Source organism: Physeter macrocephalus, chromosome 11 (assembly GCF_002837175.3).
Source record: "Physeter macrocephalus isolate SW-GA chromosome 11, ASM283717v5, whole genome shotgun sequence".
In the NCBI taxonomy this organism is placed as follows: Eukaryota; Metazoa; Chordata; class Mammalia; order Artiodactyla; family Physeteridae; genus Physeter; species Physeter macrocephalus.
The window spans coordinates 150,218,519-150,243,917 of record NC_041224.1 but is presented as its reverse complement, the minus strand read 5'-3'; the positions used below and the strand labels follow the sequence as shown (position 1 = coordinate 150,243,917).

The 25,399-nt window shown below is 53.8% G+C and overlaps 1 protein-coding gene across 1 annotated transcript in view; it reads right to left on the bottom strand.

The window, feature by feature from the left end:
• Window positions 1–30: 30 nt before the first annotated feature.
• PLEKHD1 (pleckstrin homology and coiled-coil domain containing D1) overlaps window positions 31–25,399 on the bottom strand; it is a 28,834-nt gene continuing 3,465 nt past the window's right edge. Inside the window, exons 2-13 of the mRNA XM_007117755.4 lie at window positions 15,630–15,723; window positions 15,213–15,302; window positions 14,906–14,982; window positions 13,958–14,049; window positions 12,908–12,960; window positions 7,220–7,314; window positions 4,267–4,360; window positions 2,598–2,776; window positions 1,936–2,068; window positions 1,412–1,556; window positions 937–1,086; window positions 31–649 (exon numbers count right to left, since the gene is read on the bottom strand). Of these exons, the coding sequence (XP_007117817.1) occupies window positions 480–649; window positions 937–1,086; window positions 1,412–1,556; window positions 1,936–2,068; window positions 2,598–2,776; window positions 4,267–4,360; window positions 7,220–7,314; window positions 12,908–12,960; window positions 13,958–14,049; window positions 14,906–14,982; window positions 15,213–15,302; window positions 15,630–15,723 (1,372 nt within the window). The 3' untranslated portion in view covers window positions 31–479. The remainder of the gene's footprint in view (window positions 650–936; window positions 1,087–1,411; window positions 1,557–1,935; window positions 2,069–2,597; window positions 2,777–4,266; window positions 4,361–7,219; window positions 7,315–12,907; window positions 12,961–13,957; window positions 14,050–14,905; window positions 14,983–15,212; window positions 15,303–15,629; window positions 15,724–25,399) is intronic.

The window sequence follows — 25,399 nt, the reverse complement described above, 5'->3', positions numbered from 1 at the left end:
GCGAGGGTGGTAGGCCACTGGCCCAGAGCGGCTGTGCCCGCTCCCTTTCTTCCGCGGTGTGGTCAGAGGGGCCTTGACCGAGGGACGCCTGTGGGTCTCAGAAGCAAAGAGGGTTGGGAAGCCCTGGGAAGCAAGGGTCAAGGTGGGGAGGGCGGCAGAGTCACAGAGAAGTATGGCGGGCACGGCAGAAGGTGGTGGGCCCTGCCCAGCCCACTCCCCGGCCAGAAAAGTCTCTCCGTGCCGCCAGGCCCCATCCTTGCTTTACCATGACAACCAGGCGGCACCCAGCTTTGGCCTGACCTGACCCAAGGGTAGGGTCTGGGGTGAGGGTGAGGGAGGTGGCGCCCCTGTCCTTTGCGGGTGAGGCTGGCCCCCACATGGAGCGTTGGCAGAGAGGAGCCCTGTAGAGTCAGGCCTCCCCCGCCCACTCCCTCCTGCCCCCAGTGAGGAAGGACCTGGGCGGCGGGGAGGGGCGGCCATCACTTTCCCGCGGGGGGGAGCGCAGAGGGGGCTCCAGGCTGGGTCGCCATGATGTGGTAGATGGATTCGCGGAAGCGCTGGTCCCGGCTGAGCCGCTTGGCCACCTCCCTCAGCTCCTCCATGTTGTTGGCTTCCAGCTGGGAGGTCATGAAGGACTGGGACGGCTTCACTGGGGATACGGTGGCCCCACGGGCCGGCCGTGAACAGCCGTCCCTCCACTGGGGCACAGCCCTGTCCCCAACCCCAGGCCCCCCTCCTTCACACCCCATCCTCCAGCCCCTCCCGGTCCATGGGCTCCCACGGCCCTGGGAGAAGCCCAAGACTGGGGGAGCCGGGCTCGGGCCACACTCAGGGCTGGGCCAGCCCCTCTCCCTCCCCGTCCTGCCCTCTTCCTGCCTGGTCAAGGACAGCCCGGCACCGTCCCACCCGCCAGGGCTCGGGGACAGCCGCACCCACCGTCATTCCAGGAGGTGCTGGACCGGCGCCGGTGGAAGCGGCAGCTCTTGATGCGGCGAGTGGCCGCCTTGTGGATGTACACGGAATTCTTCATGATGACCGGCATCTTGGCCTCCAGCTCCGCATTCCGGATGCACTCTTCAAAGAACCCTGCGGCCGCAGTTCCACTGCACCCTCCCCTCCTGCCCGCCCCTCCCCTGCCCAGGATCCTGGTGGGGTCGAGAGGGAAATACGCTGACCCCCATCCCTTTGGAGACCTGAGTCACCTGCCAAAGGGGGCGGAACTTCAGGCTTTCCCCCCACCCGGATCCAAGAGCCAAAGGCAGCCACGCCCAGGAGACGCCCATCAACACCTATGGGTCACCTAGTGCACACCAGGCCCCAGAGTGGTGCTCCGGCCCCAGGCCGGGCTCCGCAGGGCCTGGACGGCTGGGCAGAGCTCGAGGGCTGGGCCGGCAGCGGGGGCAGGGCTTACTCTTCAGGTGGCTCACGTCAGCCCGCATCCTCTCCTCCTTCTCCTTGTTCCGCACCTTGGAGTTGAGCCCTTGCTCCAGGCTCCGCAAGGCCCCCTCTGCCTCCCGCAGGCGCCTCTCCAGGTCCACGCGGACCTTCACCTCAGCCTGAGGGGAGAGGCGAGGAGAGGGAAACGGGTCCTGGTGGGGCAGCTACCATCCCTTGGAAGCCTTCCCTGATCACCCCTGGCTCAGCGGGCTTTCTCGCCTCCTGACTGGGATGCAAGTTACCGCATCCTGCCTTTTGTCTTACGCCCTCCACCCGATGGCCGGGACTCAGCCCCTGCACGGGACAGGTGTCTCCAATGACGCCCCACCGCAGGTCAGGCTCAGGGCTTCCCCTCGTGGTGGCTGCACTGCCCGCACCTGGCCGGTCAGATTGGCAGGGCTCATTCAGGAAGTTGCCCGGTGAGGGCAGGGATGTGAGGGAAGTGTCTCCAGGTGAGGCGAGGGCCCTGAGCACCACACGCTCCCGGTGGCCCAGCACCTTGAGCTCGCGCTCGGCCTGCTGCTTCTCCGCTGTCAGCTCCTGCAGCGAGTTCTGCAGCGCCTGGGACTGGCTGGAATAGAACTCCCGCTCCTCCTCCAGGGCCCGCGAGCGCTCCTCGTTCTCCTTCATCCTGCCCCGGGGAGAGGCGCTCACTCAGGGCCCACTCACCAACGGGGCTTCCAGTGGGAGGGCGGCCCCTCGTAGGGACCTGGCTGGAGAAGGCCTGAGACCCTGCTTCGTGAGCCCCAGAACTGGCTGGGTCCTGTCTCCCAGGTGGTGATGGGGGTAATGTGGTCAGTGAGGGGAGTCCTGGGTCCACATCTCGCTAGTTCTGTGAGCTCGGGGAGGTCCTCCAACCCCTCCAAGGCTCAGTTTCCTCATCTGTGAAAAGGGGCTGAGAGGACCTGCCCAACCTATCACAAAGCTCTGTTAGACAGGCCTAATGACTGTCTGTATGGGTCACACCATTGCAAGAGACAATTATCAAGTCAGCTTAGGATAGTGAAGGATTGCTTCCCATTTGCCTGGTGGGGAAACTGAGTCCTAGCCAAAAGGAAGTGAGTGACCCATTTGATCGAGGACAACTAGAACCCAAGAGCCCAGGTGTCCAGTTCACGGAGAGTTACCTCTATGGACTCAGGGGTTTAGGGCTCCCTCACCGCTTCTCCGCCAGGAGCTTCTCCTCTAAGAGCTGCTGCATCTTCTCCTCTATATGCCTCAGGTTGCTATGGAGACCCCCACTGGGAGGGGGCTGCTCGCTCTGATTGGCCAGTGTCTGCAGCTGGTTCTCATTCTCCTCCAGCATTTCCAGGGTTTTCTTCTTCTCTATGGAGAGTTCCTGGCATGGAGGGAGGGGAAGAAGAGAAAGAGCCTAAGTCAGGTTCTCTGCCAAGGCTGCCCTCACCTGGATTTCAATTCCGGGAAGTGAGGCCCTCCTCACTCAGTCCTCTGAGGGACACCTGAAATGTCTTCATTCTTCCCTGAGGTAAAAGGCCAGCGAGGATCTCCTTCCTCCCACTGAGGCAAGGCTACTCCTCCATTGAGGAAGTCAGGGAGGAGCCCAGCTCGTGGCAGTAGACGTGGACGGGGCACCTACTACAATGGGGACCCAAGGCTCAAGGGCATCATGAGCTTCTGGGGTCCTTGTTCCTCCAGGAACAAGTGAGGGAGTGTGCTGGGCTTGTGTGAAGAACACCCAACAGGAACCAGCCCAAGAGCAGACTTAGACATTCCCCCCACTTATCAGACTGGGATCTTGCACTACTCAGAGATTCTGGAGTTGAAACTACCCATGAGAACGACCTCCTGTGGTGAGACAGGGAAAGATAAACAAATAAAGGCACCACAAAGCCGCAGTCAGTCAAGGGGGAATAGAAACCTTGCAATCTGCAAGGCAGTTCATGAATCTGGTAACCAACACGGATCTCCCACGACATGCCAGGCTCACTCGAGGTGCTGGGCTTGGAGAGAACTTGAGATGCAACCTAGTGAAGCTCACTGTTTGGAAAACACAACCTCATGTGTCAAGTGCATTAACAGATGTACAAAGTGCCGTGGGGACCCAGAGGTCAGAGCAAATCCCTCCTTAGATGAGTCAGGGAAGCTTGACTACGGTGATATTTGAGCTGAGCCTAAGAAGGATGAAAGTGTTCCCTAGGCAGAGAAGAGGTGAGAGCACATTCTGGGGAGAAGGAGCGGTGTGGGCAAAGGTGTGGAGGTTGGAGGGTCGCGGCTTCCTCGGGGCACAAGTGTTCAGTGGTTTGAAGTAGATGTGGGGATGTCATTGTGCGGGGTGTGGAGGGGCAGCAGAGGGGGAGGGGACAGGAGGGTAGCAGAGGCTGGGGCCAGAGTGTGCACCTGGACGTCCTGCTAAAGAGTTGGCACCTTGTCCTTGACACATGCCACCTCCTCCCCCTCCCTCGCTGCTTCTGTATCAAATGGAGGTGATTCTCCCTCATGCTCAGTTTCACCGGGGAACAGCTAAGTGAATGAGCCACAAGAAGGAAGTTGTGGGTGGCCGTGCAGCCCACCCTAATCGATCCTCCATCGAGTATAAACATATAAGCACTGAAGAAGGTGGATTTCCTAAGGCCACGGTCATAGCCAGGGCAAACTTGAATTTGCCCTTCTGGGCCCTGCTTTGAGCCTCAAGTGTCAGCTGGAGTTCCCAATGGTGCACAGAGAAGAAACCCTTTAGATCAGCTCCCCTTCGTGCCCCGTTTCCCTTGCAGATAACTCTCTGGGGCAACACTGTTGGAAAAAACTGTGTCACGTGGCCCAACCAACCATGGCTCCCTCCAGGCAGCCAGCCCACCAGCGGCCCCTCACCTCCAGCATCTGCTGTAAGGACTCCGTGAGGTGCCTCAGCTCCTTTTTCTCTTGTTCCACACCCTTGAGGCATCTTGCAGTCAGTTCTAGCTCCCTGCAGGGACAGAGGGCTGGGTATGGCAGTGCCCACCCCTGCCAGGCCCCTTTGTGGCTTCTGCGTCACAGAAGCCTATACGGCTTCCCTATACAGCTCAGAGGGCTCTTTGGAAGGCCAGCCCCTCACATGGCTGGGTGCTGCCGGCAGCTGCAGGAGCCCAGGGCTGAACGGAGGAGATCTCGGCCAAGTGGGGCTGAAGTCACTTGCTCTAGGTGTACATGAATCTGTCAAAATAAATCCAGGGCCACCCCAAGGGCAAAGAGGAGTACTGGAGAAACAAAGGCCTCACCCTGTCCTCCCTGGACAGCCCTTGCTACAATCTGCTCACTCTGACATGGGACATGGCTGAGGCCCTTCTCTGGGGTGACAAACTCCTTGCTGCTGTCTTAACAAGCCTGGGTCCCCTTGGGCCTTTACATCCGGTTTCCCTTCCTCCTGCTTGTGATGCCTTATCCTTCTCCCACCCATTTTCCAACTCCTACCACCCTTCAAGGCCCAGCTCAATCTAACCTCTGCTGAAGCCCACAAGGATCGCACATATATCTTAATTCCTATAAGACAGGGGGTGTGTGCTATGCCCTTGAGCACCTGTTTGTACATTATTGTAAGCATTGTTGATGTTTCCTGGGTGTGAGTCTGGTTTTCCCAACCAGATCCTCAAGGGAGAGGGCTTATCTTCCATTCCAGGGTCTGGCACAATTCTGGAAGTGAGCAGGTGCTTGGCTATTAGTTGATGAGAGTCTCTGAGCTTCTCCCTCCCCAAAACACATGTCTAATGACTTTTTATTATCATTTTTTTTTTTGCGGTACGCGGGCCTCTCACTGTTGTGGCCTCTCCCGTTGCGGAGCACAGGCTCCGGACGCGCAGGCTCAGCGGCCACGGCTCACGGGCCCAGCCGCTCCGCGGCATGTGGGATCCTCCAGGACCGGGGCACGAACCCGCGTGCCCTGAATCGGCAGGCGGACTCTCAACCGCTGCGCCACCAGGGAATCCCTAATGACTTTCTTTTATAAGGTTGTTTCAAGAACACTCTTTCTGGACTATCACTGATAATCAGTCGTGGTGATGGTGCTGGTGATGATGATGATGGCGATGATGATGGTGATGGTGACAGCAGCCGGCACCATCAACAGTACCCAGAGCAGTTGTCTCCAAATTCATGGATAGGCTACACAGAATGACCTGGAGGGACTTGCCTCGTGGCTCAGTGGTTAAGAATCCGCCTGTCAATGCAGGGGACACGGGTTTGATCCCCGGTCCGGGAAGACCCCACATGCCACGGAGCAACTAAGCCCGTGTTCCTCAACAAGAGAAGCCACCGCGATGAGAAGCCCGCGCACCGCAATGAAGAGTAGCCTCCGCTCGCCGCAACTAGAGAAAGCCCGTGAGCAGCAACGAATAACCAACGCAGGAAAAAAAAAAAAGGAAAAGAAAAAGTAATGACCTGGAGAACATTTTAAAGTACAGTAAGTCCCCTACATACGAACCTTCAAGTTGCAAACTTTCAAAGATGGGAACATGCATTCGCATGTCCAATCACGTAAGTTAGTTTACGTGTCTGGCGTACATTGTCACGTGCGTGCATCCTCTACAAATGGTTGTGCTTTTGTGTACTTTACTGTCCAGTACTGTATAGAGTACAGAGTACAGTATCTTTATCTCAAGCCCAGGAAAGAGCTACTACCCACACATCACTGGATCGTTTTTTCAAGAGGGTAGATAGAAATGAATCCAGCAAGGAACCAGAACCTGTGCCATCAACGTCAGGTGTGAGTGAAATTGCAGCTTGTCTCCTATCGCTGACGATCCATCAGCTCTACCATCTCCCACCTCCTCTGCCTCCTCCAGTCAGTAATTCTTCTAGCCTGTTCACTCTATGCCAGCCCCTGTATGCCAACGGTTGTACTGTACTACTGTACTTTTCAAGGTACTGCACTGTAAGATTAAAAATGTTTTCTTGGGCTTCCCTGGTGGCGCAGTGGTTGAGAGTCCGCCTGCCGATGCAGGGGACACGGGTTTGTGCCCCGGTCCGGGAAGATCCCACATGCTGCGGAGCGGCTGGGCCCGTGAGCCATGGCCGCTGAGCCTGCACGTCCGGAGCCTGTGCTCCGCAACGGGAGAGGCCACAGCAGTGAGAGGCCCGCGTACCAAAAAAAAAAAAAATGTTTTCTTTATTTTTTGTGTTGTTTGTTTTTTTATATATTATTTGTGTGAAAAGTATTATAAACCTATTACAGTACAGTACTATACAGCCGATTGGGTCAGTTGGGTACCTAGACTAAATCTGTTGGACTTACAAACAAATTGGACTTAGGAACAAGCTCTTGGAATGGAACTCGTTCATGTGTAGGGGACTTACTGTATAGATTTCTGGGTCCTACCTTTAGCAGATTCTAATCCTCTTAGATGATTATAATATGCAACTGGGTTTGCAAACCATACACAGACTAAAGGTCCCAAGGGACAGACATCATCAGCCAGAATGTGAAGAGACTGTGCAGGAAAGTCAGGGAATGTTGGGGATTTTGGCCAACGGCACCTCCTGACCTGTCTTCCCCGGGTAAGGGAGGTTTGACCGAGGCAGGAGGGGGTCGTTGCTCGTGGGGATTTCTGATTGCACCTGCCCATGCCTTGTGCTCCAGGGTGCAGAAGTGGCCATTGGTGTGGGGTCTGCAGCTTTTTCTGGGCACACCCCAAGGCCTGGAGCATTGGGAGGACAGATCCAAACCAAGTCATCAAGCAGTGAGGATCTCCTGGGGGGAGGCCTCTCCAGCCTAATGGGAACCATGGGTCCTACGCGTCCTAGCCTGGGTGCACCTTCCCCCCGCCCCCACGCCCCCAGGCACCACCACCACCTCTTGATCTGCTCCTGTTCCATCTTCAGCTCCTGTACCACCTCCTCAAACTGCTGCTTCTCGGCCTCCAGCACCTGGTTCAGGCGCTCAAGCTCCTAAAGAGAATCAGAGAGGAAGAAAAGAGTCACAGGCAGCAAAGGGCTCCTGAGGTCAGGAAGCCCCACTCTAACCCAGGGGACCCTCTGGGGTTCAGCACAGTCTGCACCAGACTTGGAATTAAGCCCTGAGGAGCCCTGGTCCCATTCAGTGACACATAGTCTCAACGAAACCAAGATCTGTGATGAACTGGGCTCACTTAAAACACACTTAGAATATATTTACATAGGTGTGTGTGTGTGTGTGTGTGTGTGTGTGTGTGTGTATAGAAATGAATCACTTTGCTGTACACCTGAAACTAACACAACATTGTAAATCAACCATACTACAAAAAAAAAAAAATTGCAAAAATAAATAAATAAAAAATAAAACAAAACAAGGACACACTTAGCATGCTGAGCTAGGGTTTAGAAATGATCCCAACATTATTTCCTGCGACAGGATGTGATGATAATTCTAGATGTCTGCTCCACTGGGCAACTCCAGTCACTCACACCCTAAGGCGTGTTGGCTGGCCCCCAAGCCCTGGAGGGAAACGTGTGTGTGTATATTTCCATTAAAGATCCCTGTATAGTAATGAATCACTTTGCTGTACACCTGAAACTAACACAACATTGTAAATCAACCATACTACAAAAAAAAAAAAATTGCAAAAATAAATAAATAAAAAATAAAACAAAACAAGGACACACTTAGCATGCTGAGCTAGGGTTTAGAAATGATCCCAACATTATTTCCTGCGACAGGATGTGATGATAATTCTAGATGTCTGCTCCACTGGGCAACTCCAGTCACTCACACCCTAAGGCGTGTTGGCTGGCCCCCAAGCCCTGGAGGGAAACGTGTGTGTGTATATTTCCATTAAAGATCCCTGGAGTGGCATCTGTTAGAAGTGGCAAAGGAAAGCTATTCCCAATCCCAAAATCAGAGAGTAAAGCCTTTTTCCTCAAGGCATCCGGGAAACAATGAGTACAGGTGGCTGCGGCCTCCCCTGGACTCACCCCCAAGGGAACAGTATAGCCAGAAAGCCCAGGACAAGCTGGCCCAGGGAACCAGACCAGTCCCTTCAGGATTGCCGGCGAGATCAAGTGTTTTCCCATCAAGCAGGTGCCCCCCAGGGGTTCTGTTTTCCTGGGGTTCAGTGGCAGGTGGTATTGAGGGGTGCACTTCAAGCGAAGGGTGGTTAGAAGCATTTTGCGACAACCGTTTTGTTCTTCCACATTTTACGCTGTGGGAGGATATTATTTCTAGATCCACTTTCTCTCTCATCTTCTAGATCCAAATTACACCCTCATTCTTCACCCAGGGGCTTTGTTCTCAAGGATGATGGAAACCCCACCAGGGAGTGGGGCTGCCTGTAGGGAGAAGTTGCCCTTGGCTTTGAGGAGAATCAGAGAAGGAATAAAACCCGAAGGAAAGGGAAGAGTCCGATTAGTGACCCTGGGGTCACTAAAACTAATGTTTTCAAAGAATGTTCAATGACATGGAAAACTGCTGAAGGTACAGTGTTAATGAAGGTAAAATGAAAGGTATGAAAAAGGCCATAAAACTGAATATCTGATATGATCCTATTATGTTTAAGATATATATAAGAATATTATATAGGAAAAAAGACCAAGGAAAAACACCAAAAAGTTGACAGTAGGGGCTTTCCTGGTGGCACAGTGGTTAGGAATCCACCTGTCAATGCAGGGGACACGGGTTCGAGCCCTGGTCCAGGAAGATCCCACACGCTGCGGAGCAACTAAGCCTGTGCGCCACAACTACTGAGCCTGCGCTCTAGAGCCCGCGAGCCACAACTACTGAGCCTGCGTTCTGGAGCCCGCGAGCCACAACTGCTGAAGCCCGCAGGCCTAGAGCCCGTGCTCCGCAACAAGAGAAGCCACCACAGTGAGAAGCCTGCGCACCGCAACGAAGAGCAGCCCCCGCTCGACGCGACTAGAGAAAGCCCGTGTGCAGCAACGAAGACCCAACACAGCCAAAACTAAATAAATAAAATAAATGTTTTTTAAAAAGTTGACAGTAATTACCGATCAGTTGTGGGGTTAAGGATAAAATATGTTTTCTTCTTCATGTTTTCCAAATTTTCTACAAAGAGCACGATTTCTACCATTAGGGGTTAAAGTTCTATATTAAAGAGGAAAAAGAAAGAAAATCTCCTTCCTGGTTGCTCCCTTCCTTTCCACCTTCCATTTCATCTGGATGATTCTTAAATGAAGCTGATGTCCAGGTGGAGCCTAAGAATGCTGATTGGAGTGGAACACACAACCTGTAAAGCTGAAGCAGCCAGAATTTTCTGTTCATGCAGCCCAAGACGGCATGAGTGTTTGAGGCACCGCTGCCATGACTGAGGTCAGCTAAGACCCCCTGCAGCTGAAGACTTTCTCCACCACATCATGCTTGTGCTTCTGACTCTTGCACCTGACTTAAGTTGCCAAAGTATGAGGTTGGAAAGAAGGCACTAGACGGCAAATTCCAGCTCCATGGAAGGAAGAGCTTCCAAATAGTGGAGCAATAATGCAAAGGAGGGCTTCCCTGGTGGCGCAGTGGTTGCGCGTCCGCCTGCCGATGCAGGGGAACCGGGTTCGTGCCCCGGTCCGGGAAGATCCCACATGCCGCGGAGCGGCTGGGCCCGTGAGCCATGGCCGCTGGGCCTGCGCGTCCGGAGCCTGTGCTCCGCAAGGGGAGAGGCCACAACAGAGGGAGGCCCGCATACCACACACACAAAAAAATAATAATAATGCAAAGGATACCTCCGGAGGTAGTGAGCTGCCAATGCCAGAATCAGGATCAGCATCCATCAGGGAGGTCGGCAGAGAGCCTCACCTTGAAAGGGGTCGTCCTTTCCAGCTCCAAGAGTCTAAGTTCGGACTGGGAGCACCCCGCATGGCAGGAACCCTGCCTGACTGGCCCTGGGCATTTCTGATTTCCCATGTGCCAGCCCACATGCAAGGCTGTGCTCTCACAGTTCAACCAGAAAAGGGAAGGTAGGCAGGCTGCCCTCCTCCAGGGGATAAGAGTGATGATAAAGGGAGCCAGGGACATCTGAGGGACCTGCACCCAAGGAATGGCATTGTCTTCTGACCCCAGGGCAGAAGAGCCCAGGATGGCTCCCTTTGAACTCTCAGCTGGTACCCCAAGAGTTCCCCGCCCTTTCTGCCAAGTGGAGGATGTCAGAGCTGCACCATCACACAGTGCGTATCTGCACAGCCCTTACCGGTCCACAAAGCACTCCCTGGCTTCCATTTCACTGAGCCCCTCAGCAACCTGGGAGCTAGCCAGGCACAGCCATCGCTCTTACCGGAGCATCACAGAGCCGAATTTGTCCAAGGTCACACAGTCAGTGATAGACTGGTACCAGACCCTGAGTCTCCTTTTAAACCAGACTGCCTCTTGGAGACCAGAGAATCTTCAACTTCTCACTGGGCCATTGTACCAAATGCCTTTCTAAGTGGCCCAAGCAAGGTACTCCCAGACCATCTCTGTGACCTGGAGTGGAGATGGGAAAGGTGAAGGGGGCAGGTGGATCCATAATATAGACGAACAAGTTAAGGAAGGAAAACCCTTGACAGAATGACTCAGTGAGTTCTATTCCCAATCTAGAGCACACAGCTGACACTGGAATGAGAACCTGAGCACATCCTCTCCCTCCTGCCAGCCCGGAGCAGCCTTCACCAAGGTGGACCCAAGCTGGACCCAAGTGAGTCTTGCTCACATTTTGTACCCAAAACCCAGGAAGTTCACAGCTGGCAGGTCTCCTTCCTTCAGCGTGCTATAGCTTTAAGCAATGTCTGTGAGCAGCGGGTCCCTGCTGGCCTCATTTCCTGGCTAAAGACCTAGATAGAGTGTCTAAATTTTCCTCGGGCTGACTGCTGTCCCAGATTTAGTCTCTCTGATGGATAAGTCTGTCTCTCTCTGCCAGCGGCTGTGTCTGTCACTCCATCCCATCCTCTGGCTTCCTAAATTACCTGCTTTTAAGTTGCTGACAATCCACCAGAAGTCTCACTTTTCACAATGTACAGAACTGTATGAAGAAAATGCCAAAATTCTAATGTGGGAAGAACCCAGATGACAACAGCCTGGACCCAGAGGCCCACACACTGCTGGGGGAGAAGGCTCAATGCCGCCATGATGCCAGTCCTCAGATCCATGCAATCCTAACACAAATCCTCAATAGATTTTCTTTTCTGTTTGTTTGGGTTTGGGTTTTTTGTTTGTTTTGTAATTGACAAAATGATACTGAAGTCCAGCTGGAAGAAAAATTGGGCAAGAATATTTGATAAATTTTTGGAAGAAGAAAAATGAGGGTGGATTGTCCTACTGGATTAAAATCAAGATGTAATGTAAAATTATAAGAATCAAAAATATTCATTCATCGAGTCATTCCACAACATTTATCATGCACCCATCCTGGGCCAGGTGCTCTGCCAGGCCCCAGGAGTGTTTGGGGTGCTACAGGGCCATGATGCTTCTTGACTGTCCGGCCCGTTTCCGAGCCCAGTGATGGGTGGTTGGAAAGGGTGAGGAGTTTGCAAGAGTCAAGTCAGAGAGGTAGGCACTGAGTCCAGGCTGATGGGCCCAGCCCTGGACTTGCCTGGGAGAGACAAGGAACAGGCACCAGGCAAAGAGAAGTGGACCAAATCAGGCCCTCCCTCTGCAGGCACCTCAGGGTATGCCACCCTGGGGCTTGGGGCTCAGGCAGTTCAAGTGCAGGATGGGCTAATTAATGATCGGAACACTAACATAGATGTTCATTAAGCACGTACTATGTGCTAAGCACTTTCTATGTAACACCTCACTGAATCCTCAAAACATCCCTGATAAGATGGGTTCTATTATTATCCCCATTTTTCACATGAGACTATTAATGTTCAGAGAGGTTAGGTAACTTGCCCAAGGTCACACAGCCAGAAGCAGTGAAGGTCCAATCCAGACACAGGCAGCCTGACTCCAAGTCAGCACCGCTAACCACTACCCTACCCTGCCCTTCAGGGGTGGTCGTGATTTCTCAGAACAGGCAAGGCCCAGTGCTGCATGGAGATCCCAAACGGCATGGACTTCAGCAGCCCCCATCTTCAAATGAGGCAAGGGTCTCCTTCACGCCACAGCCTGCCCCCAGCCAATGCTTGGCCTCCTTAGAACGTGTATGTTGACATTTAGAGGATGAAGGAACCTCTGATATCATCCAACCCAATCACCTTTATGGTGCCAGAAGCCCCGCTATGGATGAGAAAGGCCACCGCAGCCTCCTGTGAATATCACCAGTGACAAGCAGCTCATTACCTCCCGACACAGCTTATAAAATTTTTGAATGGCTCTTTTTCTAGAAAGTGATCACCCACCCTTTTTATTTTCCTCCCCCAGGACTGGCAAGGAGAAATACACTTCTTGCCAAGAAGCAACAGCAAGTCCCAAAAGCACTGTCGTCTCACTGGCCTTCCTGCTCTGCTCGTCTGATTTCCCAGCAAGTTGTCTGGCTGCCCATCTCCCCTACACCACTCCCTAATGCCAGGAACACAAGTCAGTACACGGTGGCTGTGAAAGGGCCCACAGAGCGGGAGGCGGCGGGGAGCAGTCTCGATGTGCCCCTACCTCTCTCTGCTCCCTCTGAAGGCAGAGTTCTTCAGTCTCTTCCATCAGTTTGTCTGCCAAAGCAAGCACACACACTGTCACGAAAAGCTCACTCCAGATCCAGTCCTGAGGGGTCAGTGCCTGCGATCACCTCTATCACCCCCAGCTCCTCCCAAGGAAGAGGTCGGCACTGCCGTGCCCAGGCCAGACAGAGGGGGTGGGGCAGCTCCCGGGCATGGAAGCTCCATGCTGGCCTGGGCTGCTACACTCCTGTCTCGGCACTGTCCCTGCTTTGTGCATTCGTAAGACAATGACAGCTCATCTTTGGAAGCTCAAGTGGGTCTCTGCACTCCCGGGGTGCTGTTAACCTCTGTGCTGGTGTCTGGCTAGTGAGGCAGGGCAGGTCCTGGGGGCAGAGGGTGTCTGGAGCGGGCAGAGGGGAAACAGTGCTGGGGCCCCACTTGTCTAAGCAGGAGAGAGGGTCCCAGGCAAAGGACCGACCTCCCAGGCTCACCTTCTTCTTTCTCAAACAGAGCATGCCTACCAGCCAGTCAGGAACACAGGGGCCTAGCGCCTTAAAGTGGGCTGGGGGTCAGAACTGGGACCAAGTCCAGACCTTTGGGGCCCTGGGCAGGATAACATCAATTCCATTTGTGGGACCCTTACTGCATGCCTGACACAAGTGCTTCCAGGCATTTTCTTATTTAACCTGATCCTCATATCACCTCTAAAAGCTAGGAACAAAAATGTCTCCATTTTAAGGATGAGGAAACTGAAACTTAGGCTGAGCTGCATAAAGATACACACAGCTGATGGATAAATGACAAAGCTGGGTCCAGAGGCCAGGCTCCTGACCACCAGGCTCTCCTGCCTCCTGTCATGCTGGCCCAGAGGACATGTATCACGCCATAGAGCCCTCCAGGCTCCGAGCCAGTCTCTGGCTCTTCATAGCCTGCTAAGCCCCACCCAAGACACGCTCTCTCAGTCCTGCATCAAGCCCTGGGCTGCAGCCCCCGGCCCTGAAATGCTACCGTCAGGGAGCCTCAGTTTCCAGCCCATCCCTCAGCCAACCTAAATACTCCTGCTTCTCCTTGGCCAGCTGCAGCCCCTGGGCCTCTAGGCTTTTGATCATGGCTTCTCCCAGCTGGGCATTCTTCCAAGTCCTGGGGAGGGAGGGCAGATGGGACAGGAGAGAAGAGGAAGAAACACAAAATCGTTAAAACAGAAGGGTGGAGGAGAAAGAGAATGTGCATGGTGTGTACTCGCCATCCTTTCTCCTCCAGAATCCCAGCTCGCATTCACCTCGGCACCCGCGGCTCTGGGCACGCCACCAGCATCGATCAGTTACAGTCCCCGGAGGCTGGCCCAGGCTGCAAAGTGGGCCACCGTGGGCTGGGCCAACAGAACTTTGGGAGCAGGGAAGAGATTGCTTCCTGGGCTGCTTTCTACACCACTGAATGGCCACCACCTGGCACAAGGCCTGGCACGGGACGGGCACTCAGCATTATTTGTGGAACTAAAAGCATGACCCAGCATGAATAGGCAGGTGCTGGGACAGGGGTTTGTGCGCAGATGGATAGTGCTGGGCTGGAGGTTTCTGTGATCTGGACTCTGATGCCCAAAGCAGCAGCTCTGGTCTGAGCGAGAGTTAATTAGGGGCCTGGGGAGACGAGGAGGGTGTCAGCAGGCAGCCAAGTCCTCCTAGCGATGCTGGATTTGCTCCTGAGAGTTGGAGACAAACGGTGCCCACGTCTGCCACCTGTGACGCTAGACAAGCAAACTCACTTTGCTCAAAGCTCACTTAGGAGACCCCCCCCAAAGATGCTCGAAACCCGGTCTGTCTCCTCTCCCCACGATAACCAGCTCCCACAGCCCTGTCCTCCCCACCCTGCCCTCTCCTAGGGTGCTCAGTGCCCACCGGGATCCCAGCAGAGAGGCAGGGAGATCAGGGCCAGCACAGACCACACCCTTTCCCCTTCTGGACCCTCAGGCTGACCCCTCCTGCCCGTGCGCACTTACACCTTCCCAGACTCCTGCAGCATCTCCAGCCACTGGGTCTGCTCAAACTCCGACTCGGCAGCCAGCAAGATGTTCCCCTGCCAGGAAGAGGAGCCATGGTTGTGCCTGAGAGGAGGCCACCTTGAGGACCACGGAGGCCACGGCCAGGCCTCTGCAGGCCCTGTTCTGCTCTCCCACCCGACATCCCCAAGTCACTGACACTCTTCCCAGGCCAGCCCACGGGAGGGGTTGCCCCTAGGGAGCCTGGGGTCCCAGAGAAGCTGCTCTGCCCCTGCTGAGCCCAGGCCAAGGGGAGAGCCTTACTCACGTGGAAATCCTGGTGGGAGATTTTCATGGCGTAGGGCATGCTGGGCTCTTCCTTAGCCTCCACCAGGCAGCCCCCCAGAGGGATGACACCCTGAGAAAGAATCAGAAGAGGCGCCCACCCCCGACCCCCGCCCAGCCCAGGTCACTCAAGGCCTCTGGGAGCCCTCAGCCATAGCCAGGTGTTGCCCAGGGCCTGAGAGGAAGCCAGACCAGAACATTCCCAGAGGGGGCACTGGAGGGCGGGGACCCAGGCCAGGAGGGGGCCAGGGTGGCTTGTGCCCCCAGAAGGACTTGTTTTCCAGACGCCCTGTTAGACCAGAGCAGGACAACAGATGGTACCCTACCCTCAGAGGATACCAGCCCCCGTTGTCCCCACCGGGCCCTCCCCCGCTGTGGCCCTGGGGAGAGGCCCCCTCACCTTAGGATGTATATTGAAGTATTTGTTGGTTTCAAAGCTCTTTTTTTCACTCTCCGAATAGTAAAGAAGAAAGCTCTCTTTGATGATGAAAAACCTATAGCAGGTGGTGGGGAAGGAGGGGCAACCAGGAGAGAAGGGGTGAGGTTTCTCGGGACGACAAGAGTGACCTTGAGGGGCCCACGCTCACGTGGGGAGCCCTTCGGGACACCAGCTCAGACTCACCCTCACCAACTCATGTGCCAGATCCGGGCAAAGCCCTCAGCTGGTCAGTCACCCACCACCAGGCAGCCCAACCCTTGCACCAGTGGAAGTGGGCACAAGTGGCCTTCAGTGGCTTCCACAACTGGCTCCTCCAGCCCCCTGAGCCGCCACACAGGGGGTACCTGCGGTCCTTCCCCTCAGGTACCTTCAGCCCCGTGAGCCATCATCTTGGCCCCTTAGGGTCTCTACCCCAGGAGAGGCAGAGGAGGGCAAGAAGACACAGGATCCCAAGGTGGGTCTTTAGACAAGTGGTCCTGAAGCCTGGCAATTAAATGGGATGTGGGTACCAGGCTGGTGAGGCCGGGCCTGCCGCCTACATGTGACACCTGCATTGCCTTTGGGCTCAGCTGCTCCACAGCCTCCTTCTGGGATTTGGGTCTAACGTAGGATCTCTGGGCCCTTGGTGCTTCCCGACTTTGACGCCCACAGGAGGAGCACTGGACCCACCCTGGGGACTCTCACGGGCCTAGTGCTTGCAGCTGACTAGGATAAGACACCAGGTGCCCTCCAGGGGAAGATCCAATTGGAACTGAGAGCCCCGAGGCTCTGGGAGTGGCTGGCTCCTTCCTCCCAGGGCCCCTGCTAATGTCACTGTTGGAGCCATGGGACTTGGGGGAGCCAGAAACAGCGCTCAGATGGGCTCATGACAGCCAACAGCGCGACTCTCCCTGGCTCTGTGTTCAGTGACACCGTGTTGGTAGCTGGTATCAGTCATACTGTGAGTATTTACACCATGAAAATCATCAAATGCTACAAAGCAGTGCTGCACCCCACCCCCCTCGCAAGAGAGCCAGTTGTTAAATATTTATCAGCACATCCCTGGTTGGACACACCCTCTTGGGAGGGGCTTGAAAAGTTGAGGGCGAATCTCTGAAGGTGCCACCAGCCCTGGGACCCTTCCTGAGGCCACAGCTACAGCGGGAGGGTCGCTGGCATGGCTGACAGCTGCCGTCTCACCTCCCCTAGGAAAGGAGTTCAGCTCTGTCCTCTGCTGTGCGCCTCACCCCAACCACGTTCTTTATTTGCACCGACCCTCTCTGCCCAGCCAGATACTGAGGGGAGCTGTGGACCTCAGAGGTGATATCTTGCTAATGCCAACTCTTCCCCCAGTGGAGGAGGAACACACGAATACCACCCTCTGCAGAACTGCAGGCACCTCCTGGGCCCCCCAGCACCTGACCCCTGCCCACCTTCTTGGCCTTCCTACCACTTCCGTCCTTCAGCCTCTCCGCTCCAGGCGGCGAACCCTGAGCTCACTGCCTACCGCCTTACTATGTTTTGCACGATCCTGCGAAGGAGACTGTGCAGCTCTCCCAGGAGTGCCCACTGGTTGAACCTGCCTCACCCCTGGTGGCCAGCCCAGCCCACACTGCCGTCGGAGCTCCTCCTGCACTTGCTGACTGGCCATGCACTTGGCACTTAGCTCCACAGCCACGCCCCGTGTGCTCATCTTGTCTGGAGGGGACACTGGGCTCCTAGAGGGCGGGCCATGGTCCCTCAGTCCTGTGGGACGAGAGAGATGTCCCCAGAGAGTTGCAAGGGAAATTCACAGAGTAGTTAAGAACACAGACCTGCCACTTCTCAGCTGTGGGGCCTTGGGCAAGTAAGCTCACGTCTCTGAGCGTCAGTGTATTCACCTGTAGGATGAGGGTGATAACACCGACCTCGTCTGGTTATTGTGAGGATCAAGTGAGATTGTGCTCCCCAATCTGCCAGTTCACAGAAGACCCGGGACGGGGCTGAGTGATGCATTCCCATGGTCCCATTACCCACAGGAAAATGGGAGGCAGCCACCTCCTGGGGACCCTTCTCCTCCCTTTTCAATGGCTTCTGAAATACTGCTATGGACTGAACTGTGTTCCCCCAGATTCATATGTTGAAGCCCTAACCCCCAATGTGACTATATCTGGAGATAGGGTCTTTGGGTGGTAATTAAGGTTAAATGAGGGCAAGAAGTAGGGCCATAATCCAACCTGACTATGGCCTTCCAGGAGGAAGCATTTGCTCTCCCACCCTGCCACTTGAGAACAAAGTGAGAAGGCAGCCGTCTGCAAGCCAGGAAGAGGGTCCTTACCAGAACCTGCCTATGTCAGCACCTGATCTCAGACTTCCAGCCTCCAAGAACAGCGAGAAAATAAATTTCTGTTGTTTAGCAGAAGGGTTTAACCGTTTGACTGTTTACTCAGTCTGTGGTAATTGCCTGAGCTGACTAAGATAAATACCTTCGTACCTTCCTGATACTTCTGGAGCACCCTCCTCACTCAGAGCAAAGCACTGTGTCAGGGATGTGTGCGAGTGGCAGGCAGAAGGTCACTAGACACACGGGCAGGGAGAGAACGGGACTCTGGAGGCAAACAATCTCCATCCCTCAAGCCACAGCCTCAAGCAAGCTCCCAGCCTCACTGAGTCTTTCCTTCAAAGCTCCTCTATTTAAAAAATAAAATAAAATAAAAAAGCTCCTCTATAAAATGAGGGTGCAAATATCTGTCTCTTGGGGCAGCTATGAAGATACATTCATTGATTCAGCAAAGAATCGCTGCACTCCCACCTATGTCAGGCAATGTTCTGGGTGTTGGGGATAGAGTTGTGGACAAGAGACATGCAAATATCTGTCCCCATAGAGCTTATACTTGAGTGAGTGGGTGTAGTGGGAAGGTAGATGGTAAATAAGTAAGAAAGAAATGCCATGTACTAGATGTCGATAAATGCTATGGAGGAAAATAAAACAGGATAAATGACGGGGTGAGGGGTGAGTCAGGGAGGTTTTGATATTAAACAGAATGGTCAGGAAGAGCCTGAAGGTAATATTTGCGGAGAGGTTAGTGTTCCAGGCAGAGGAACTGCAGGTGCAAAGGCCCTGGGGTTGGAAGTGTGCGTGGCTCTGGAAGGAACTGAGGCTGCAAGAGGGAGCCAGGTAGAAAGCAGATTGTGTAAGAGCCTGTTGGCTACTGTAATAACATTAATGATAAAGCTAATGTTTACTTAGCACTTATCCCAAGCCATGCCTTATTCCAAGCAGTTACCTCTGTTAATTCATTTAATACTCGCTATTATCCTATGAGGCAGGTGTCTGCATTTCTATGGGCGGAAATGAAGCAGAAAGGTGACACAACCTGCTGAAAGACTGCTAGTTGTTAGGGGCTGGTTTTTCCTCTAAGAGGGACAGCCACTGAGGGTTTTGAGAGGGGTAACATGATCTGACTCACACTGCAAAAGGTTCAGCCTGGCTGCTGGGCTGAGAACAGATTGTTGGTGGGGAGTGTCGGGGGTGGTGGGAGGCACAGGGATCCATTAGTGGCCGCAAGAGGGGCAAGAAAGGATCTGGTGGATAAAGGCCCATAAAGTCCTCCGCACTTGTCTGCCACACAGGATGTGTCCCCAGATATCACGGCCCTCCTCCCCTCGTCCTCTGAAGGAGGGCACAGAGAGGCAGGGGAAGACGGATGTCCAGGGTAGCCTTTGTTCCACGCCAGCCAGACTTCAGCAGGCCTCAGGGCCCCCACGGCTGCAGGGTTGTGAAGGGCCCATGCGCCATGCATGCCAAGACTGGCCCTGTTGCAGCTGCTCTCGGTTTGGTTTGGGTAGGGGTGAGGGTCACAGGGAGGGGAGCCGGCACGGACCTGGAGGAGGAGGGCGACTCCCTGGCTGGCAAGGAAGAGGATGGCCCAAGAAAGGGCGTATTTGGCAAGCACACTTCGAGGACCCAAAGGGCTGGCTTTGCTTATAACCCCGCCTCGGTGCCTGCCCGCTGCTCCAGCTGATGACTCTCAGCTTCACCTCAGCAGGTGGGGGCCCAGGGCCTGAGTGCCCCTGCACAGAAGGACACTTCCTCTTCCGGCCCCTTTCTCCGAAGTCCCCTTACTCCCAGGCCTCTCATTCTGACTGCAAGCCAGGGGCCGCCTCCTTCTGGGCTCTGCAGAGTTGGGCTGGCTGAGCAAGGGCCGGAGATAGTCACCGATTACTTAGCCGTTCTCATGTACTGGCTTCCATGCAGAACGTACGTATCGGTATTTGATCCATGTAACAATCCTGGAAGGTGGGGCTTTTTGTTCCCATTTTACAGATGAGGAAACTGAGGCTTAGAGGTGAAGTAACACATGCAAGGTCACACAGCCAGGGCAGAGGTGGAGCTGGGACTGGAACCCAAAGACAACAGCCCCTGCTTCTGCACCCACACCACACTGTCTTGGGAGCTACTCTGGTCTTCGTGCCAGCACCTGGGCAGGAAACAGATGGGCCAAAGGCAGTAGGTGTTAAGGCTGGGGTAGCCAAGGATCAGAGCTCTGCCACTTAGCAGCAGTGTGACCAGGGCAAGACCCCTGATCTCTCTAGGTCTCAGGTCCCCCAGAGTTACTTGAGGATAATAATACTACGTACATCTCTTAGGGTTGTCGGGATAATGAAATGAGTTTGTTCACATAAAGACTTCAAACATTGTGAGACACATGGTAAATATTCCTTAAGTGTTTACTTTTATTACTACTATTTTATTTATTATTATTAGGTTCAATGTCTGCCGCAGCCTCCCCTGACCTCCTTTCCCATTTGTGCTCACAAAAGCTCCTACTGGCGGGAGCTCTTGGCTCCAGCCCAGCTGGCCAGCTCCCTGTCCTCCAAACACACAGCACTTTCCTGCATTTGCCCCTCCCTCCTGTCCAAGGCCCACCCTTCTATCCAGGCCAACTTCAGTCCTGGGAGAAGCTTTGTCTCCAGCCCTAGCCCTCCGGGCCTCCCTGTCCAGCCCACTGTGCTGTGGTGAAGCCCAGAGAGTGTGCGTGAGTCTGTGTCTGGGGGGTCAGTGTCTACCCTGGCTGCCTCTTCTCTCTGGTTTTAAAGAATTTAAGTATTTTCACCTCCAGATTAAGGAGCATTTATGAGGTACCAAGACACTCATTTTTCTAAGTGTTTTATTGACATTATCCCATTTAAATCTCTCATAACAATTCTAAGAGATGGGGGTGTTTGTTTTTCCATTTCACTGGTGAGGAAACTGAGGCACAGAAAGATTCAGCAACCAACAAAGGGCAAACTGGGAACTCAGCCCTGTCTGCCTGTTACTGAACCAGGTTCGTTTGCCTTGACGCGCAGCAAGCCAGATGCTGAGAGGCCGAGGTTTGCAGCAGAGAAAGGGGCATATGTGTAGTGGCCGGTAGCTCCTGTTATGTATATATTAATACCGCATTGGAAGTTAAAACCTACTGAGAGAAAATTAGACAACTTGGCTCCAACAAGGGTCATCACGAGAACCTGGATTCGATCTCTTGGGAAATATCTTCTTATGGATCCCATCAGGAATAAGGTCTATATTTGAGGGATTACTTAAACCGTCATTTTTTGTGTGCTTGCTAGGACTTATACTCCTTCTTGCTAAAACTCTGTACTTGCTCTTTGCCACACATCCTTAAGCCCCAAGTTCTAATCCATATGATGATCATTCAACATAACGACCCAGACCACCGACCCACCCCACCCCCACCAAAAAAAAAAAAAAAAAAGACCTAGACTCAAAGCCTTGGTCCCATATTTGCAATCAAATGCAAAACAATTCCATTCCTCAAATCCTCTGTAGGCCTTCGCCCCTTAACAGCAGAAAGTAGGCCTCTTCCCTCAAGACTGAGGAATTGGATCAAAAGATAAGGGAGGACTGAAACTGTGCTCCATAGGGTTAAAAACCCATAACAGAAACTGGTGACTAACAGAAACTCTTGAGCTTGTCTTACAGAACTGCAGATAAGGGAACGGCTTCTTTAAAACCCCTCTGCTTGTAACACAACGAAACCTGCTGAAACCGGAGGGACCCAACCCGGCGGATCTGAGTCTGCACAGAATAGACTTGCTTGTCCCATAGGTGACCTTCTGACGTCACAGCCCCAAATTCCCCCAAGGTTCGTACCAAACTCACCTGGAATTTGCATGTGTCCCATGAAGAAGTCTGTAACTCAGATACGCCTGCGCAGAACACCAATTTCCTCACCTCCTTCCCTCCAATCACCTCTCCCCACGCCTCAGACCACCCTGCTTGTTTATACCATAAATACCCCAAGCTCCTCGCCTTCAGGGAGACGAATTTGAGATTTATTCTCCCCGTCTCCTCACTTGGCTGCCTTGTGAATAAAACTTTTCTCTGCTGTAAACCTGGGTGGCTCAGTGCTTGGCTTGCTGTGCTTCGGGCAAACAAACCTGGTTGGGTAACATGCTGACAGAGCTCAGGTTCTCAACTGCTGTGCTCTCTGATGCCTGGCCCCCTCATCACTGCACTTGTCTCTCCTCATCGCTTCAGACCGGGCATTGTTGTTTGCCTTCTTAGAGCTTCTCTCTGCAAAGTGACTGTAAGCTCCTGGCCGGCTCAGGTCAGAGAGTGTGAATGAATCACCTGGTACAGCCTGGGCCCTGGGGCTTGATGATTTCCTGCCCTCAGGGAGCAAATGCAGGAGCGAGAGTTGTATAAATCAATATAATTTGAGAACTACTCAATGCTTATCAAGCTCCTCGTTTGTGCCAGGCACTGTTTTAGTAACATCAGGATGTTTGTTAACTACTCACTCCTCATGTGAGCTAGATGAGGTTAAGTGGAGAACAGAGAGGTTAAGTAACATGCCCCAGGTTACACAGCTGGTAAGTGGGGAGCTGGGATCATTACAAAGCACCAGGGTACCCTGTGACATTGTAAGTTTGTATGAGACACCGGAAGAGTACAGACCAGTGAGGAACAAATGGTTTGGGTGTCCAGCCAAGGGAGTGGCAAGTGAGAGGAGGTGACAACTGAGCAGGGTTTGGAAGAATGAATAGGAGTATCTAGGAAACTGAGAGGAAGAGGAAAGGGGAGATGCATTCCAGACAGAAGGAACAGCAGATGCAACGAATAGTGTGTTCGAGGTTATCGGAATATGTCTGGCATTACTGGCAGGTAAGTGTCAAAGGGGTGGGCAGTGGTGTGGGGGGAGGGAGAGTAGGGGGTGAGTCAAGGTCAAAGAGAGAAGTGGGGACCAGACCAGGGTGGGGCGTGTGGTCCTTGTGAGAATGTGGGGCTGCTTCTTGCAGGTGAAGGGATCTGCCAGTGGGTTTCAAACAGGGCACTTGTGAGGTCAAATTGCAGTTGTAGACATGGAGACGGGGGCTTTGAGGGCTCCACACCCGGGCAAAGGTGCAGATTAGAGTTATTGGTTATAACAGAGTTATTGGTTATTGCTGATAAGAATCAGCAGGGCTTGTTGAATAGACAAGAGTGGGGAGAGCAGAGTCTGGGACGACATGAGGGCCAGGACACTAGCTTAGGTGACAGGGTGGACACAGGTGCAATCCAAGCTGAACTAGGGAAACTTCCTAAGCTATCCTTCCTAAGCTATCCTCCACAGTGCTCTGAAGGTGACAAGGGCTCCAGCAGAGCTTGATAGCTAACATAGGCCTCACAGTCGATCCAGCTGGAAGTGAGGGAAAAAATGTTACTTAGACCCACAGGTACCTTCTAGGCTGGGTGGGTCCTGGCAAAGAAAGGTCCATCTACTCTGCCGAGCTCCTTAATGTTTGGAGATGCAAAAGCCAAGTGTGGGTGAACGGGCTGGAAAGGGCTTTGCATCACAGAGTGAGAGAAACTTGGAGTTGGGGGAAATCCTGGAGGGCGGTGGGGAGGAGGAGGGATGGGAGAAGGCAGAGGAGATGCAAGAGCCCCGGTCCTACAGGGTCAAGAGATGGCAGTGAACAATCCCAGCTCTGATGGTAGCGAGATGCGGTGCCTGGAAAGCTCGAGAAACTAGGGAGCTGACCCTCAACTAGGTGCTTGCACCTCTGGGATTTAAATGCCTCCTCCACCCTGCTCTTTGCCAAACCTTCCCCTCAGCACAGTCTACTAGACCCCCAAAGACCTTGTGTGGAGGCTGGTGCATCTGTGTGGAGAGGGGGATGGGCGCAAAGACGGAGGAACGAGCCAGGGTCCATATCTGCTAGTGCAACAAGAAGCATCTACACTGGGCCGCCAATTCATCCACAAACAAGGAAACAAGAGTTTAGAGCCCCCCGGGGATTAGCAGAAACACTGTGCAGGCTTTACACTTCCTCAAGTCTTCCTGTGGGATGAGACCTTGGGCCAGACGTCTCACTCTCAAGAGGGCAGCCAGAGCCCAGCGGACATGCGAGCTGCCCATGGGTTACATTTCACGGGAAGGCGGGATACGCAGCCTGGCTGCCCCTTCTTCCCTGGGCACAAACGTCCAGAACAGAACCAGCACACAGGTTCCCCCATCCCTGAGCCCCTCAGGCACTGAGAACGGGGGTGTGGGGTTTGAAGTCAGGTAAACCCTAGAGCCAGGGAAGGACAGCTTATCGGAAGTGTCCCTTTCAGAAGTGGCAGAAGGAAGGTAGAAATGACACAGCCCTCAGTGCGTGTCCCTTTTCATTCTTTCCGGGTGGCCTTGTATGCTCAGGGGAGGCTCATCTTGGCCTCTGCCACTTGCCTGGCTCTAGGTCTGAGATGACAGGACAGGAGAAATCCTGCCTGTGAAGTATTGATACCTGGTTGATGACAAGTTAAGGTTTATGCAGAGATCATCAAATCCAAGGGGTTCCAAAAAACGTGAGCAGGATTCTTCAAACAACACAGTAAAGACGAGCTTACTAGGTCAAGCAGATAACAGTGCAGAGGCACTGGGTGAAGTGGGAGGGGGCCTTGGAGCCCCGCCTTCTCTCCCTACCCCCCTGTGGTGGAGTCGAGGCACTTGTAGAATCACCATGGAACAGAGTTTAAAAGCCACAATTTGATCCATTTCCATTCTGTGGATGAGACACTGCCAGCCAGTGAGATGTGACACAGCCACGCCTCGGCCTGAGTCATGCGGCTGGTCACCGGCAGCCGGTGGTCCTTAGAGGTCCTGCCTCTAAGCACGGGTTCACCTGCCACCACGGCCACAGCTGCTCTCCAGAGAAACGGCTTTATATTTCCAAGTCTTGGACATAAGGAAGTTGAATCGCCTGAAAGGGTTCTTGCTTGAGTTCTGGCCCCCATTTTCAAAGAGGCCATCAACAGCCTCTAATGCCAGCTCCTTGGGAGTGCGGGGAGAGGGAGAAGTGTGTCTTGTTTGCACAACCAACTCATTTAACTTTGGTGCAGGTGAATCATCACAGGACCGCAGTGAAGCCTGAAATAATGGGTGTTAATTTCACCTTACAGCTGTGCTGCGATCCGGAGAGTGTACCCATCTCCTTAAGCTACGGACTCAGTGTTACCTCGATGCCACCACCTGAGAAGGGGCAGGGTGCTATGGACGGAAGGATCTGGGGAGGTCCCTCAGCTGCCACCTAGCCACTGCCTACCACCAAGTGCTGTCCTTCTAAAAGAAGTTCGGAGAACACAAGTTGATTATAAAAAGAGGGGCCTGCAGGCACCCTCCCGCTGGGATAGCACAAGCAGAAATGCTGCAGCTGTGCTGGGGGGACACCTCCCAGTCAGCTGTGAGAAACGCTACATGAGCCAGAAAGTGAGACCAAATCCCAGTGTCACTAGTGTGAGGCAGAGC